The sequence below is a fragment of the Lytechinus variegatus genome, chromosome 18, assembly GCF_018143015.1.
Source record: "Lytechinus variegatus isolate NC3 chromosome 18, Lvar_3.0, whole genome shotgun sequence".
In the NCBI taxonomy this organism is placed as follows: Eukaryota; Metazoa; Echinodermata; class Echinoidea; order Temnopleuroida; family Toxopneustidae; genus Lytechinus; species Lytechinus variegatus.
The window spans coordinates 18,245,674-18,263,287 of NC_054757.1; the positions used below are offsets into that span (position 1 = coordinate 18,245,674).

General features: G+C 36.7%; 1 protein-coding gene across 8 annotated transcripts in view; it reads left to right on the plus strand.

Annotated features, from left to right (window-relative positions):
- The first annotated feature begins 1,866 nt into the window (after nt 1-1,866).
- Nucleotides 1,867-17,614, plus strand: part of LOC121405557 (rho GTPase-activating protein 24-like) — a 46,403-nt gene continuing 30,655 nt past the window's right edge. The window contains exons 1-2 of one of the 8 annotated variants that reach the window (XM_041596481.1): nt 10,082-10,886; nt 14,648-14,769. In XM_041596481.1, the coding sequence (XP_041452415.1) occupies nt 14,749-14,769 (21 nt within the window). In that variant the 5' untranslated portion in view covers nt 10,082-10,886; nt 14,648-14,748. Of the gene's footprint in view, nt 2,471-3,678; nt 3,977-4,014; nt 4,417-10,081; nt 10,887-14,647; nt 14,770-17,614 lie in introns of those variants that run through there. The other 7 variants (XM_041596477.1, XM_041596478.1, XM_041596479.1 and 4 more) reach the window with 7 other exon arrangements.

Genomic DNA, 17,614 nt, shown 5'->3' on the forward strand with positions numbered 1-17,614 from the left:
AAAGGTGTGCTTGATTCTGGCACGATAACGAGCAAAGACGTGATCATATTTTGAGATATAAACTAAAGCCAAGCACTCGATACTCTTCCTGCGCATTGGGTTGCTAGATTTATCAATCATCCGTCGGATCTTATGTAGCAGATGGGTACCCCAATTTTTAGAAATCCTCTCAGAACCTTCACACTGAAAAGTAAACCCTTATTGGAGTGGGCTTATATCTCATTTTGGAAAGCCGTAAATATGCTTTAGTCTGTCTTTCATTCCCCTGTGGACTATCCGATAGGCATGTATGGCAACGATTTATATTTGCCGCATGTGAAGGACTTGAAAGTTAAACTCGGTTTCGGATTAGAGCGATACGGGTGGCTATTAAGAAATCTTTTGGTTGGGCGTGGTTGCTTTGTCTATGGTTACTCCATTACCATTATTATTTTGGGCCAACTACTTTTAATTACAAGTGTCATAAAATCTGTAGCTTATCAGTTCCATCTCTGCTATTTACAAGTGGTGGTGTCTTTGATATCTTTGAGCCCAAGTTGAAGACCTGCCTATTTGGTTGTTGCTTTTATAAAGGAACTGAATAGGAGCGGTAAAAGCATGTGGACATGTCAGAATTGTCTTCTGAAAATTATAGTCATATTTTGTTGAGTTGGCAACATCATAAAACCTCAATATTGAATGAAACTGTGGAGCTTTGGAGGAATTTTTGTCATACTTTCATGAAGTTAGCAGTATTCTCGTCGTTCTTTTATGAAGTGAGCAATACTTTGATTCATGAAACCATTGGTGTATGACTTCACTGGAACCTTTCACATCACGTGCATGTTTCCTTGACAAGGAAAAGGAATAACACTTCCATTATCATATGGAACTAGAAAGCTGCATTAAAGGAGGACCTGAACCAAAGTCAATGACTGTTTAAATTCTTGCCACTACACATTTATGTAGAAGAAGATACATGTACACCAAGTCTGAAGATTTTGGATAAATTACAGTGTATCACACGATTGGTTCAAAATAAGGAGACAGCCTTCCGAGTCCACGGTGAAAAGGGCAGCAGTTGCTCATGTTCGGTTCACCTGACTGCATTACACAGAACTTTGGTTATTTATGATAATTTAAGGCACAAAATTGCCTGCTGCACCTATCCTATAAAAACCTATTGCCTGTGCCAGAGAAAAGAATATTTAGAGCAGCTAGGCTTTCAATATTGGTGATATATTTTTAGAGGGGTTCTGAAGGTTGGGGTGCCTCAAGATCAAGGTTTTGTAGGGTTTGGCTCTTGTAGACCAATTTGTTGTCAGTTTGTGATTTTTTATTGGTGCAGTGAACTCACCGAGAGGAGAACTTCTGACTTTTGAAAGTTATATTCCAAGGTTTTGTCCAAGTGATGTTGGATACTGAGGACATTGTTTTCGGTCATCAGATAGTCACCTGGCCTGGGGGAGCAGTTTCAGTTGGTAGGAAACAGTTTTTTATAGCTATTCTTTGTGAAAGATATTGATAATCAGTTGCTTGATAGTACTGTATATTTGCTACAGCCCTTTAACTATAGTACTCCTAATAATATCGTGAGATTGTCAACTAGGAGCTCACTCAGCTCAGGACAGAGTCTACTCTCTCCCTCCCCCTTCTTGGTTTGGGTGGAAGCTTGCACCGATTCAGTCATTTCCTGCCACTGCCGAGGCATCTCGAGGGAGCACACTAATGACAGAGATAATTAAAATGCCGGATAGTTCTCGAGGCTTCTCACCATCCAAATCCAGCATTTTAACAACGTTTTGAGATGTTGTTTCATTGCTGATCCCCCCTCAAGAAGTGCCTAGTCTTAGCTGATGAATTCCCGGTGACATTTTGCCATTTCCTTGATTGATATTGATAGTGTTAATTACCGAAAAAGGAAGACGGATAATCAACATTTAGATTCATCAGGAACTCTTATGATGATCTGTTAAGTTGGTTTTTGAATAACACTTTGATTTGATTTTATGGATCGATGGAACATTGCGCATCTATTCAAAGAGTCTGATATTTGCAACTATACAACAGTGGAAGATTTGAAGAAGAGGGTATATGTGGAGTGAGTCGTTGGCTAATTGAATTGCAAGTAAGAGATCACGTGGGCAGCCCCCTCCTGCTCCTCCTGATAGGGGGAAGTCGTTCCCTTGTCATGAGCGACGCCCTGGACTCTAGAATGATTGCGAGGAAGCGCTCATCCCGGCGAAGCTTCTATGTGAGACACGCTGCCAAAGATTCCAAGACCACGAGCATGGATAGGACAAAGGCAGCGCAGCGTGCCAAGTACACGCATCGGAGGCAACGCAGCGACGAAACGTTCACCGTCCACGCCAGCAAAGTGTTCAGCCTTCTCCCGCTCTCGCCCGGGAATCCCCACACACATCACCACTACAATTTCAACCATGTTTCCAGGCATTCTCCACCAGCTGTGCGCAGCTCCACACGTCGGAAGGTAAGGTGGTCACGTGATGCTTGTAGGTCAACCTCAGAAGTTGATTCAGACGGGACGGTAATGAATCCTCCAGGGGGGTCTATCATTAACTTACAGACAGATTTTACAGGGATTGTTGACATTGCTATCCAATTAGGGACATAATACTCTCCTCTTTCATGCCTTGACTGTGGTATTTACATGTATCTACATCTCTTTGGTGAAGTATTACTATTCATTTTTTTTCTCTAGAAAATACTTTGTTTTTAGTATTTTAACATTTTATTTATTTGATAAGAAACAAAGTATCAGAAACAACTTATTTGCCCTGCTACGAATGTAATACAGATGTAGCTGTCCATCTTTATATTAATTATTGGCATCTTGCAGTTTTACATTGGCTTTATTGGCTCCTATGATAGCAAAGTTTTGCTGAAAGTTTTTGCCAATAAAGCATTTATTGTATTCCGATTTTCAACATTCTCTGTGTTCATCAGACCTGAGTTTATTATTTTCAATGATCAAACATTGAGAAAATTAAACTGTTGAATACAGCATTATCTAATTCCCATAGACTTTGTACAGGTACCACCATGTTCCAGTATGCAACGGATTATTAAAGTAAACGGAATATTCTATCATCACCATCCTCTATATTCTCGACCTTCAAAATACAGCAGTGATGTTTGGAAAATATGATATAAAGGATATATATTAATCAGCATATTTATTATGAAATTGAGGGTTTAAAATCGGTGTAATTGACCCGCATACCACTGTAAAAGGTTGTATGCTAAAAAAAATATCAAGTGATCTTATGAGTGGCTGAATAGCACAACAGGGGCCCCGTCTTACAAAGAGTTACGATTGATCTTATCAAATGCAACTTTTGAAAGCCAGCAAAGTCAACATATAAAATGCATGTTTGTTCAAAAAATTTCTAGTCATGAATGTATATCCATAAATTCATTGATTTCTTGACAGTTTGATGCGTTCTCCTTTGTTTGAAAAGGACATTTAGCAAATTTCCTGTAGAAAAAATTATGACAGTGATGGATTTCTATGTGGAGTTATGATTGAGCCAATCAATCGTAACTCTTTGTAAGACGGGGCCCTGATCAGCTCATACATGAATAAACAACAAGAATGGGTTTCCCTGGGGAATATCCGGGAATTAAGATCATGACTTGAATTGGCTTTTCTTTTGTGTATAGATGAATATAGATTGCTTTCGCATTGATTCAAGTGCAGCAAGAAGAGAAACCATTCCGGAAGGGTATTTCCCTAATATGCAGTGAACAATCTCTCATATTGCTTGATCATCCAGTGTGATATATTGCTGAATATTCTGTTGGACACACTTTCATTTATACATGAAACATATCCATGTGTTTAATTCACATCCTGCTTTAATATCGGATTATCATTGTTTTTTCCTGTGAGCGAATAATTTGGAATATTATTGAGCACGGAATTCAACCTCGGTACGTTGCCAGTATTTCCTGTTAATTCTTCCACAAAGTTAAGGTCAGTAACAAAAGCCAGTAATGTACCGGTACGCACTCCTTTCTGTAACTATTGCTTTTTAAACCCACAAACAAAGCTCTGTGGTAAAAGGTGATTATTGGGATCATTACAAAGTTTGACTGCTATGTATCAAAATGAATATCCTGCTATTGCCTCATTCTCAAAGCTGATTCAGTTAGTGAAACTGCCTTCTCCAAATATTATGGACTCTTGCATTTTATTTTCTTATCAGTTGGACTGATTCATATTTGAGTTTAGGCTTGATTAACCCACTGCCTTCTGGGACGTGAGTGGTGTCCGTACACTGTCTGAAGGGATAAGAGAATTCCGCATCCAACGGGTTAACTTCGCTAAATTGATTGAAACATACTGGATTGTGCTTCTCAGTCCCAAGTCTGACATATTTTCAGTGTATCATGCATGAGTTCTGCATTTTCCGGGTATGAATATGAATTTACTATGGATTGTTGGATCTAATTACACTCTAAATTTCTTGGATTTTGAATGAATTTTGATTCTCAAAAGATTTAAATTCAATCTTTTAGACATCGTTCTCACTACCTCCCTAAAACTACGGTAGTTTACTGGAAACTAGTTTAGTTTAAGGTGTAGTGAGAACGGTCGTAGCGATCTTGGAAGCGATTTTCCAAACCGGTTCATAAAACCACCTCGCGATGTAGTTTTCAAGATCGCTTTGCCTGGTTAATGTAGTTTTAGCGTAAGTGAGGACACAATCGTTCTTCGGGAAGTGATCTTCGCACATTTTGAGCACACTTCTCCACACAACAGGTGTAGAATGCCTACGCTGTGGTTTCAAATTTTGCACGAATCGTGTCACCCCACAAGATTGCGCATTTTATCAACAATTTGCATGGCATTGCCATCAAACTTATATCTCAGAAACTAAAGTAAATTGCTGCCTAGAAATTTAGTTTCAAATAGAATAGGACTAGTACTTTCATTTTCTGCAAAACCTCAAAATTGCTTTCTTGACCAAAATTGACTGATCAGACGGTTCAGATGAATGCTGACGATAAAGTACAGAGCATTGTATGAAAAATGAAAATTTAAACAGCATTTCAATGTGTGAAAGAGCTGCTGTCACACACTAACTAGTATTTTTTCATAGATTTTTCTTATAATAAACAAGGTATTGATTGAATCATGTTTAGTTGTAGACCAAATAGCAATTAGACCAAATTGCCAGTAGACCAAATGCGGTCAGCCTATGTGGTAAATGGAGCAACTGTTTGTAGACCAAAAGAACCTAATCCCTTTCAACATGATGCAAACATTGCTTTTCCAGTCTTCATCGACCTTGGATTTAAATATCAAACAAATCCAACTAGCGTCTTTGGAATCCTAGCTGAATCTCTTGCGCAGCTCTTCACCGAAAATGGTGAAAACTTTTCTAAATATAGACACAATTTCAAAGAAGGAGTTCAAGCTTATTTCCTTTTCTTGGAGTAGTATGTTGCAAGAAGGATCAGGGGATTAGCATGGATGTGCTTTTATTTGGGACATACCCCCTAAATGTGTCTCTCTTCCTTTAATCCACAACGTTGCAAATGTATGGGGGGTGGGGGGAGTAGGGGGTAGTGGAATATTGTGGAAGCGTCGTGGTGTAGCGGTTCTGACTCGCCTTGTAATCAGAGGGTCGTGTGTTCGAATCCCACCATGGCCTAGCGTCTTTTGGCAAGCCGTCAATCCACACTTTGCCACTCTCCACCCAGGTGTTAAATGGGTACCCGGTGGGATGTGAAAGCCTACATGTACATGTAGTATGCCTACCAATTGAATCTTTGAACTCTTGTTGGTATGCTCCCCAGGGAGTGGAGAAGGTGCATACATTGTATGCGGGCATGCATGGATCCGATGACCAGGGTAATAATATGTCTGTAAAGCGTCGTTCCGATGTATTAAGCGCGATATAAATGCGGAATATTATATTATTATTATTCAAATGTGCATATTACGTCTACTTGCTGCAATATTCTCGTCTTTAGAATATTATCTTACAAGTTGATCTTGATACTAGTCTGGCACCAGCTCCAACCTGCTATGATAAGGATGATAAAGGACTTTATTGAAATCATCATGCTCGAAAGTTAGAACCTGAAATGAACATAAATTACAAATAAAAGGAGTTACGAAACATAATATCAAAAGTTGAGATTTACATAGTACATATTCAGGGGCGCGGAAGCGAGGGGGGGGCTTCCAAAACCGTGTACAAAAATGTAAAAATGACCATAGGATTGTGATTTTTTGCATGGTCAGCCCCCACTTTTGGCTCAGCCCCCCACTTTGAAAACCGTTCCGCGGCCCCTGATATTCAATGCAAAAAGTCAATGATATGCAGGGGTTTCCCAGACTGCGACTCTAGCAACCTTAATTTTTATGCATATATTTAAATTCTATAAAAGAGTCATTATTTTCCAATTTGTTTTTATTTTTTCCCTATGAAGCAGAATCTACATGTACATACATGTACTGGGCAAGGACATGTTGGAAATTGTTTTTCGGACTATTACACTTCAATAGAACTTTTGATAAAATATAGTCTGATGTGAATATTAAGGGCCAAGGGACGAGACAGGATTTACTAATAAAGCAGTATGTGACGTAAATATCATTTGTTGCTTTATTTGAGAAATTAGTGTCATTATTTAAGAGAAATATTAAAGAAATTCTTCTTGGTTGAGTGTAGCTCAATGAGGATTTTCTGGTTGTCATGGTATTGGATTTGAACACAGAATACTCGATAACGAATGGCAAAATTCAGAACCACTATGCCACAGTGTTTCCATGACGATGATGATGTATTCTTGTGGACGCAGTTTTTAATTGGTCTATTTATATGATCCTGTGTGTTACAAGATCATCCTCAATGCCTGGTTAAATTGATACGACAGACAGCAGCTGACAGTCACAATCTTATGCATGCCATCAGTCGAGGGGCTATGTATGATGGTGATTCTTCAGACTTTGGTCACTAACATTTTCTGGTCGTCTTGGGGAGTGTCCAGTGCGGATTTTCAAATTTAAGCAGCAACGTGAATCATGATTGAAAATGCAAAACACAGAGAGTTTTGAGAAACAGGGGTGCCTCTTCAATTTCCCCATTCCCGGTCATATAAAGTAAACATCTTTTAGATTGCAATTCGGAGGAGACCCAGGAGACAGATTCAGGGAGATTGCAAAAAGTCAAAAGTTAAAGAAAAAAACAAGAAAAAGGTGGGAAAATGCGAAATAGAATACGAATAAAGGAAAAAACAAACATTTTTCATGAATTACAGCCATTGTCAAAGGTTGATCGAAAGGGGCGCTATTACTACCTGGTGTCAGCTTATAGAATAGAAGTGGCCCAATTCCACCCTAACAAAAGTTGATTTGAATAAAAATAGAATTTATATCAAACAAGCATAACACTGAAAATTTCATATAATTTGATGTCAAATAAGAAAGTTATGAAAATTTAAAATTTCACTTTAATTACACAAAGCAGTTATATGTGCATCCTAGTCAGTATGCAATTGACGGAACATCCCTGCCCCTTTGTCGGTTTCCATCGTGATACCCTTTCTTACTTGTATCCCATTTCCCCTCCAGCTGACCTGTGCACAGGAAAGTAAATTCCTTAAAAAGGGAAAGACCCTTCAAAAAGGGAAGTACAAACTTAAAAGAAATCTGCTTTAAAGTAGCTTGAGGAATAAGTTCAGTAGAGAATATCTAGGTTTCTAATTTTTTAAAGTTTGGACCAATATAATCTTCTTTTAGGTCTTAAATGATATAAAACGATATAAATGTAAAACTTAAAAATGTCATAGCTTTCTTATTATACATCCAATTTTGATGAAATTTTCAGTGTTATGCTTTTTGGATTTATCTCTTTTTTTCAACTTGTTGCTGTAGTGGACTTGTCCTTTAACAATTTCTCCTCTCTGTTGCATAAAAGTTACTATTATGGTAACTTTGCCATCCAGTGGTAACTACCATGGTAACGGTGATCAACAGCCAATCAAAATCAAGGATTCCTTGCAAGTTACCATTGGCTGGCAAAGATAATAGTAACTTTTATTCACCAGGGCCCAGGGTTTATACCCTTTAAAAAGTTGAAATAAAAAAAAACAGTAATTTTCTTGTGAGTCTGTTCCTAAATGTATTGAGGTTATGAGTCATTGGGGTTCCCATGCTGACATGACAGCTACCCTTGGCAGCTGATGTGTCTATAATGATCGTTAAATGCAGGTAATTAAATATGATGGGGTTTTCAGGTTATCTACTCATCTGCTTGTAGGAGAGTCCTGGTTCGCTCTCATCAATTTCCATGTCTTTCTTATTATTATTATTGGTTACTTTTATTTTCATTTATTAAGAAAAATATGAATGTTACATACTCATTCTTATCTATTCCCATGCCTTTATTTTTATTGAATGGTCGCATTTGTTTTTATTTTCTAATGTGTGATTATGAATCTTACATACTCATTCGTATCCATATCCATGCCTTTCTTTTCATTGAATTATTGTATTTATTTCTATTTTGATTTTGAATAATATTTGATTACTCTTTTTTTTTATTTGAATTTAAGTTTGATTTCTTTATTCTTTAACTTTTATTATGATTTTTATATATTACTTAATTATTGCTTATTCATTTTATTATTCAATTTTTTGTCTATTTTTCAATGTATTCATTTTATACTATTTAATACTCTACATTTGGCTTACCTGCTAACATTGAAGAAATTTTTGCAGTTTGAAAACATGATACTGAATAGTTTTTATGAGTTTACTCAAATCATATTTTGACGCTACAACCGATCTTTGCAGTATTGCAGGGTAGTCTTTAGTAGTACAGATTTATGATATCCAATGTCTGTCACTTTTAAGGGGAAGTTCACTCTGACGAAAAGTTGGCTTTTATAAGCAAAAAAAAGATTATTGAAGGTTTGATGAAAATCAATGTAAAAAAATTCTTAAGCGTTGATTTTGTGATGTCCAGCTCCCTCTGTATGTTATTTATTCAATTTTTTTCCGAAAAAATGGAAAATGATTGTGCAGTGGATATATCATCAGACATATCATATATCAAATGATCTCCTTTTCCCGGGGGGCCACTTCTATTCACAAGTGGATACCATGCGCGACCATGGGGTCTCGAAAAGCACCCTAAACACGTAATTTCTATATTCCGAAAATGCACCCCTTAACAAGTATTGACGTGTGAAACCCTACCCTTAACAAGTACTGGAAACAAAACGATACTCTTGGCAAATATTCCCTGAAATGAACCCCTAAACAAGTACAGGAATGTTTTATTGTTACGGGTCCTCCGGTCGTCGGCTTTACCTTATTTGGTTTAGTACGACCCCACATTTTACACCTCGCGCAAATCGGACTCTAAACACGAAGTGTTGGGGCAAAAAGGACATCCTTTATAAAACATTATAATTTTGTTTTATCATTCCCGCAAATTCGACCCAAAACAGGTAATTTTCCTAGCAAAAAAAATACCCTTTTTTAATTATTTTTGTGTTTTTGACACCCGTATCACGTTAGTACGTAACGTGCCCTATCGTGAAAAGGATATCCTTTTTACGTGTTTTTTTGGTCGCGCATGGTATCCACTCGTCAATGTAAGTGGCCCCCCCGGGCTCCTTTTACAAGAAAGATGTTTTTATTTATCATGTTCTGGGATAAAAAATGTGAATTTATATTACATGATATATGGGGCCGCTGCTTGCATATCAACACAAGTTGAAAAAAAATAAGGATTCGTAACTTTCAATATTTTCTGATCAATAGATTTGCATCAAACCTTTACCCATATTTTTCTCAAATTTTTCTGTTCTTGTTAATCATCGGGGGGAACTTCTCCTTTAAGGCCGCAAAGAAGAAACCTCTGAAAGAGTTTTATATACTAGGAAGTGAAAATGCAAAAATGATCATGAGCTTTATTGTATTGCTGCTAGAATGAGGTATAGCTCTGAGTATTATTGAGGTATAAAGGGTTGGGGATTTCCCCCCTTTTCTTCCTCTCCCAGTCTGCGTTAGCCTACCCATTCTTCGCTTCGCTTGAATGAATTGTCATTCAAAGTTCACAATGTAGTATAGGCGATTGGCCTGACCTATGTATTGCTTTTGGTGGTCAATAATGGACATTTGCAGGGGTATTGGACTATTACATACCTCAAAGTTTATACTTCCTGATACACATATTTTGTCGAAGTTTGTGTGCTCACTGAATTCTTATTTACATGTACACGCTTTTATAACTGTGTCATCGGTGAATAGTATCAGAAATGGGCAGTCTGTATGGTTTATGACAAAAAGCTGGTAAAGCTCCGTATAAGTCAATGAGTCATGAGCTAAAAAACATAGCTATTTACTTCGGATCGTTTGTTGATCTCTACCTACCTGTTGTGTTTAATTGTTATCTAAACCTATCTTCAATCCGGCATGGAGCAATCTTTTGATACCCCACGCTTTAATTATCAACCATGATTTTGTATAGTTTTGCATACTGTATATAGGGCCTAGTTTTGCCTCTGACAAAGGACCTGACTGAAACTTTTGCCGATGTGTGGTTTCCTTGTGTCTATAGATGCGTCTTTTTTTCTATAGAGTGTATCCTGATAGGAAATATCTTCCTCTAAACTAAAGCTTTAGTATGGCATTCCCTGTCGCACCTGTTGAATGCTCGTGACATTATGTGGAAGCTCAGATCTGATACACCCTTGGGTATGAGTAGATTGGGACTATTCTCATTTCTTGCGCTGTTGGTCTCAGGCTGATCGATACTGCAGTAATTAGCCACTTTTGTGATTGGTGACTTTTTGTTATTTTCTTGAAGTGGGATATATATTAAGCAGAGGGAGGAGGACTGTTGATTTTGCAGCACCTGGTAAATATCCTCGTCTTTCACACTTTTTTGTTGTGTAAAATTATGATGAAGTAGAGTTTTTGCAGGAAGTGGTAAAACAAGGGAGTTTTCACTTAAATTGGAATCCCATTTAACATCTTGGCATTGAGTTTAATGTTGAAAGTGCAGTTTTCGTGTCATCGTTAGTGACTTCACAAAAAAATTATTAGAAATTGGCAGGTCTTTATTCATATTAAAACCATTATTCAGGAAATTGGTTGGAGTATATGATAAATTTATCAACATTATATGTGCAGTATTATTGCAATATAATGATGACTCCACAAAATATGATTAGAAATTGTAATGTCTTTATTATTGTTGTTATATTTTTATGACATTATGGAAATAAAAATTCAGGAAAGATATGTTCCATATCGGCTCGGAAAATCAGATGTTACATGTATGTTACTTGGATGAGCAGTATTAGTGCAAAATTTGTTCTAAAGTCTACACAAATAATCATAAATCAACATGTCTTTTACCCTTTTTAGACAGGCTAAAATTTCCTTAACCCCGTACTATTGGTGGGGCTAAATGGCAATTTAGCCCCACCTATAGTACGGGGTTAAGCTTAGCCCACTTTCGTTTTACACAGCGTTTTTGCAAAGTGGGCTAACCCCACCTATAGTACGGGATTATTTGGCCCTGCAAAAAAGCAGGGTTATCCCACCAATTGCGGTGCTAAGAGCAATAGTACGGGGTTAAGATCGCATGTGTAAAACGAAAGTGGGCTAAGCTTAACCCCGTACTATAGGTGGGGCTAAATGGCAATTTGGCCCTACCTATAGTACGGGGTTAAGGAAATTGTAGCGTGTGTAAAAAGTGTACGAGTGAAGCACTTGTACTACGAATGATCGACAAAAACCACTAGTCCGGGGTTAGCGAGTTTCGTGTGTAAAAAGCAAGCATTCCTTATCCGGGGTTAGCAATAACAATTTGGCATGTGTGAAAAGGAAAAAAAATAGTATGGGGTTAAGGATAGTACGGGGTTAGCGATAGTCCGGGGTTAAGAAAATCCTGTGTAAAAAGGGCATTTATTGTTACTTTATTATCATGATATCATGAAAATATTCAGGAGAGTGGTTTCATATTGGTTCAACATGACATTCAGATGATGTTAGAAGTGATTAGGGAAATATCTGTTCTTTCTCGAAAATGATAAGAAATCACCATGTCTTTATTTTTTCATTTTACATGACATAGTAAAACCCAGGGTGCTACATAAGCACTTGCCCGATTGCCTGGGGCAAGTAAAAGTTAGAGTCGGGCAAGTGTTTTGAACTAAAGACATAACTACTTGCCCGAATTGGGCAAGCAAAATTCACACAGTAGGAAGCAAAATTCTCACAGTAGAGTGACCCAAATTAGGGTCGAAATGATATTATATTGGCCCTAATTTTTGTCAAAAGAAATGCAATAGATTAGTTCATGTCAAAAGAGAGAAAAACTTTTTTTTTTCAAGTATTTTTTCGGGCAAGTGAAATAGACTGGGCAAGTATATTCCAACTATTTAAAGATTTACTTGCCTGACCGGGCAAGCACTTGTAAAAAGTTATGGAGCACCCTGTAAAACCATTCAGGAAAATGATTCCATAGTGGTAAATATGTGAAATATTTATTATTGACCATTTAAAAAAGAATTAAAAATCATCAGGTTTAGCGTATAATGTATAGTATTACTATTATTATGACATAGTAATAAAGCCCATAAAATCAATGAAAAAAACATTGGAAGTGCAATATGTATGCAATTCGTTCGCGAATAGTCGCATCATCAACAACAACAACAAAGAAATTCAAATCTTGGTCAGGATTTGAACTGCAATTTTCTCAGAATTCTTTATGACATCATTTTTTTTTTACTTTGAACATAAATTGGAAGTTTGATATGATTCATGCTGCTATATAAAAAAAAACACACACATCAAATTATCATTATTTATATGGAGGTTCTGAGTTTGATACACATTCTGTGTTCATGTGGATCAAATGGGGGTGCAACTGACTCTGCCATCACAGAAATAAAACTTTGAAAATTCACAACTCTGTAAAAACCTTTGTGGATTCAAACACTTAAAGTGTATGATATCAAATAAAAATCTCTAATTTTCTGTTTTTAATTATTACCAACTTGACTCCCCCTTTTTTACATCAAAAATTGAAACAAAAATATGATCATGTCTTTAATATAGTCGGTGGATGAGAGTGAGCAAGACCGTATTTATGTAAAAACAGATGACATTTTTTATGAGATTGTGTTATGCTTAATGAATGATTGTGCTTATAAAATATGTATAATTTTCTGCTTTTACATTAAAGGTCATGTCCACCTCAGAAAAATAATGATTTGAATCGATAAAGAAAAATCAGACAAGCACAATGCTGAAAATTTCATTAAAGTCGGATGTAAAATAAGAAAGTTATGACGTTTCAAAGTTTCGCTTATTTTTAACAAAATAGTTATATGAACGAGCCAGTTACATCCAAATGAGAGAGTCGATGATGTAACTCACTCACTATTTCTTTTCTTTTTTATTGTTTGAATTACACAATATTTCAATTTTTACAAATTTGACGATTAGGACCTCCTTGCCTGAAGCACAAAATGTTGAAATAATGGAATTCCACCTGTTCAGGGAGGAATGAAACTTCATTTCACATGACAATGACGAGAAATTCAAAATATTTAATAATTCAAACAATAAAATACAAAAGAAATAGTGAGTGATGTCATCAACTCTCTCATTTGGATGTAACTGGCTTGTTCATATAACCATTTTGTTAAAAATAAGCGAAACTTTGAAATGTCGTAATTTTCTTATTTTACATCCTATTATGATGAAATTTTCAGTGTTATGCTTGTTGAATTTTTCTCTTTTTATTCAAATCAAGTTTTTCTTAGGGTGGACTTGTCCTTTAACCAACTCAACTCCTCCTTTCTGACATCAGAAATTGAAAAAAAATATGATCATGTCTTTAATATAGTCGGTGGATGAGAGTGAGCAAGACCGTATTTATGTAAAAATAGATGGCATTTTTGATGAGCTTGTGTCATGCTTGCATGATTGTGCTTATGAAATATGTATAATTTTCTGCTTCTAAATTAACCAACTTGACTCCTGACATTAAAAATTGAAACAAAAATATGATCATGTCTTTAATATAGTCGGTGGATGAGAGTGAGCAAGACCACATTTATGTAAAAATAGATCACATTTTTGATGAGCTTGTGTCATGCTTGAATGATTGTGCTTATATGGAATAGAAAGTCTGTCTTTAATTACCCTGGTTAATTAGAACATGCATGTCTTGCTTCCTGCAGAGCCAAACATGTACAAGTAATCCTGCGGAGGAATCGTCATGTGTTTTTGATGGGCCGCTAGTGATATTGCTTGGCTGCATATTTTACAATCAAACATCTCGAGAAGTTAATTTGGTTTCCTACTCCCAACACTTGCCAAAACTTGACGCCACAGTATAAATCCTATCGAGTGTAGGCCTACAGTGTGTGTGCAGTGACATGACTTTAATATAGATCTATCTTCATCATCTTGCTACTTTTTAGTATGAATTATCTACGTTACTGAGGATTTTTCACCTATTGCAGTGTATAGGGCCTATATTTAGTCCTACCAAAAGTTATCTGTTCTGTGCTTTGATTTCGCCTCAAAACAAGTTTCACATAATCTACTCTGCAATATTCTATGTGTGATAGTTTATCCACTCTGCTTCGAACACAGACTTTTCAAAACAGGAGTTTATCTGGAGTTCTGGAGAGTTTAGATTTGAGTCTTGAGGATCGTATCATCTTCACGCCGGATGTGATCTGACATTACACAATATGTTTTATGTCGATACAGAGGTAAAACTGGGTGTTCTTTTTTATTTGCGTCCTGCTTCTATGTGTACATGTAGGCCTATGTTGTGGAATCATTGCCACCTATATTTTTTCCTTAGTGTTTGTCGCACTAACATTCGTAGAAGTAGGCGTATATTGTGATATCGTTGTCTCCTATTATCTTCCTGTGTTTGTGTATTGGCACTAATCTTTGTAGAAGTAGGCCTATAATTTTCATCAGTTGATTAATGCTCAGTACCTTTTACAAATTGTCCTCTTGAATGTGTCTTCATTGTCTTTACACGATGTTTAAGAAGAATATGAAAACTAACCTTTTCCATGCGAATTTAGTATTTAAAATTAAGTGCTATATAACCAGCCGCTAAATTGTGTGATCTGAGTTATTAGTTTGTTGTACCATGGAGATATAGTGTATCTATTTTCCTGGTTATGATATTATTGTACTGTGCATGTACAGTCACTACAGTGGTAGTCTAAAAACTGGTAGAAAAGAGAAAACAACCATTAAAGCATGAAATCGAAAGGACTTCTAGGCATATTTGCCAGCTTTCCATTCAAGGAAAATAATTTATGTGCAAATATGAGATCATGTACTTCACTCACAATTGATACCTGTACTTGCAGACTAGACCTATGGTGAAATAAGCATCAACACTGAAGTTTCCTTTTTGCAGCATTTTAAAGTCATTCGAAGTGATTGTTCCCTAATAGTAATAACTAGTGCAAATCTAACTGCAACACATTTGGCTATTACTCAAAATGCAGTGTTCATTTCTTTGATAATTAATTTTTTAGTGCAATTTTTAAATGCTACATGTTGAGTTTTTTAATTGGAATGATTATTTTCAATCACAAGACTATTAAAAACGTGAAGTCTGAAAAATTCCTTGGAATTACCCATTTTATTTCAAAGGGAAAACATACCATCCAAAATGTAATGTTGCACTGCTTTAGGAGGTGACGTCACAATACAATTTTATACGCGTGTGGCCTGCTGGCTTAATGTGCAATGCTGCCCTAGATCCTGCCTAGATATCATGCGCATGTGGGATTTTGCTTTTTGCTTTATAATATTGGAAAAACTCAATTTTTGTTCATATTTTCGCTAACTTCCAAGGCATTGTACATACAACACAAACAGCAAATTTGTGCAGTATGGTACAACATTTTGCATTCAGTGAAAGAAAGAGACACTCTATTCAAACTCGGCTATACCTCGTTGAATAGAGCATCTTTCTTAAATAACCTTATGCGATATCTCATACCACTACACTTCCGCTATTTGTATATTATATATTAAAACCTAAAGCAACCACTTATTCAAGTGGTCTATTTAATGCCAATTCATCCAATTACCAACTCGCTATCATCTGGTCTAGCATATCAGTTCGTCCACTATCAACATGGTCTAATTGCCATTTCGTCCACTTGCCATTTCGTCTATACTAGTTGGTCCAATAGCCGTTTTATAGTCCATTGGACTACTTGGGTGAAAAGAATGAAAAGGAAATTGGTATAGACCAACTTGTTATGAAACGAAATGGTCATAGACAAACTGGTGAGTATATGAAGTGATTATTGGACAAAATGGTTGTTAGACGAAATGTTGATGGACAGAATAGCATTAGACTAAATGAAGGTAGACCATGTGATGAGTGGACCAGTTGGCAATAGAATGGCCACCTGTCTATGAAGACTCCAAGTTTGGTTTCCCCATATACGATATTCACCTTTGAAACATGAATTATAGGAATCTGTAATCACCTACTAATCAAGATCACCTTTATTGTCTTCCTTTTGTGGTCTTCATACCTCTGACTTTTTTTTACACTGTCATAACATGTATTATTAATATTACTCTTTTATCACTATCATTATTATTATTATTATTGCTATTATTATTAGTAGTAGTAGTAGTAGTAGTACCATTATCCCTTGTATTATTATGAAGCTTTGTTCATTGCAGTGAACCATAGAAGAAGAAAAAAAAGAAGAGAAATTGTTAAAACGAGGCAAAAACAGAACTAATGTATCATGGCTTGTTTTGAGTGCACATTCCTTAACAGAAGGGAGTGTTGAAGTGGTACGTGGATGCACTGTATGTGTAATGTCTGGTCCCGGGTCTGGTCGTGGCAAGGCTTTCGGCTCCTTGACTTGTTCATTTCCTGTCAGGAGTATGGTTGCCATGGTTATTCTTGTCGAGGAAAAATGGAATTGGACGTCTGTGGCTCTTGCCTTCCCTTCCACAAATGATTTTGTTATCTCCTAAATCGTGTTCACACCCACCCGATGTTTGAACCCTATCCTAATCACAAAGTACCACCTTTTTTGTTTTTGTTTTTTGGGGTGTAATGGAGCAGAAAAATGTCCTACGTGTAGAAATAAAATGCCCTCAAATTAGCAGGTACTTTTCAAATTTGCAAGAAATTTTGCAGGGTTTGAATATAAAAACAAACTAGAATTTAATTCGTCATGCGGACGAATTAGGTGGTCTGTCTTTATACTCGCCATCATGATTTATAGACACAGATCTTCACGGATCAACACGGCAATGCCGGCATGATCCGGGGAGGTCCGGGATAGTTTTGCCCCAGATGACTGAACACGGCATCAACACGGCAGCTTCACACGTATCTACACGGATCATGCCGGCAGAGCACGTAGTCAACACGGACCAACACGTCAGCAACACGGACCTACACGTCAGCTACACGGACCAACACGTCAGCAACACGGACCAACACGTCAAATGCGTTATCCATTGAGCCACGATTTTCCCCATAGAGATTACACGTAAGCAATTTTGAGAATTACAATTCAAATTTTGCAAGCGAAATACGGGCATGAT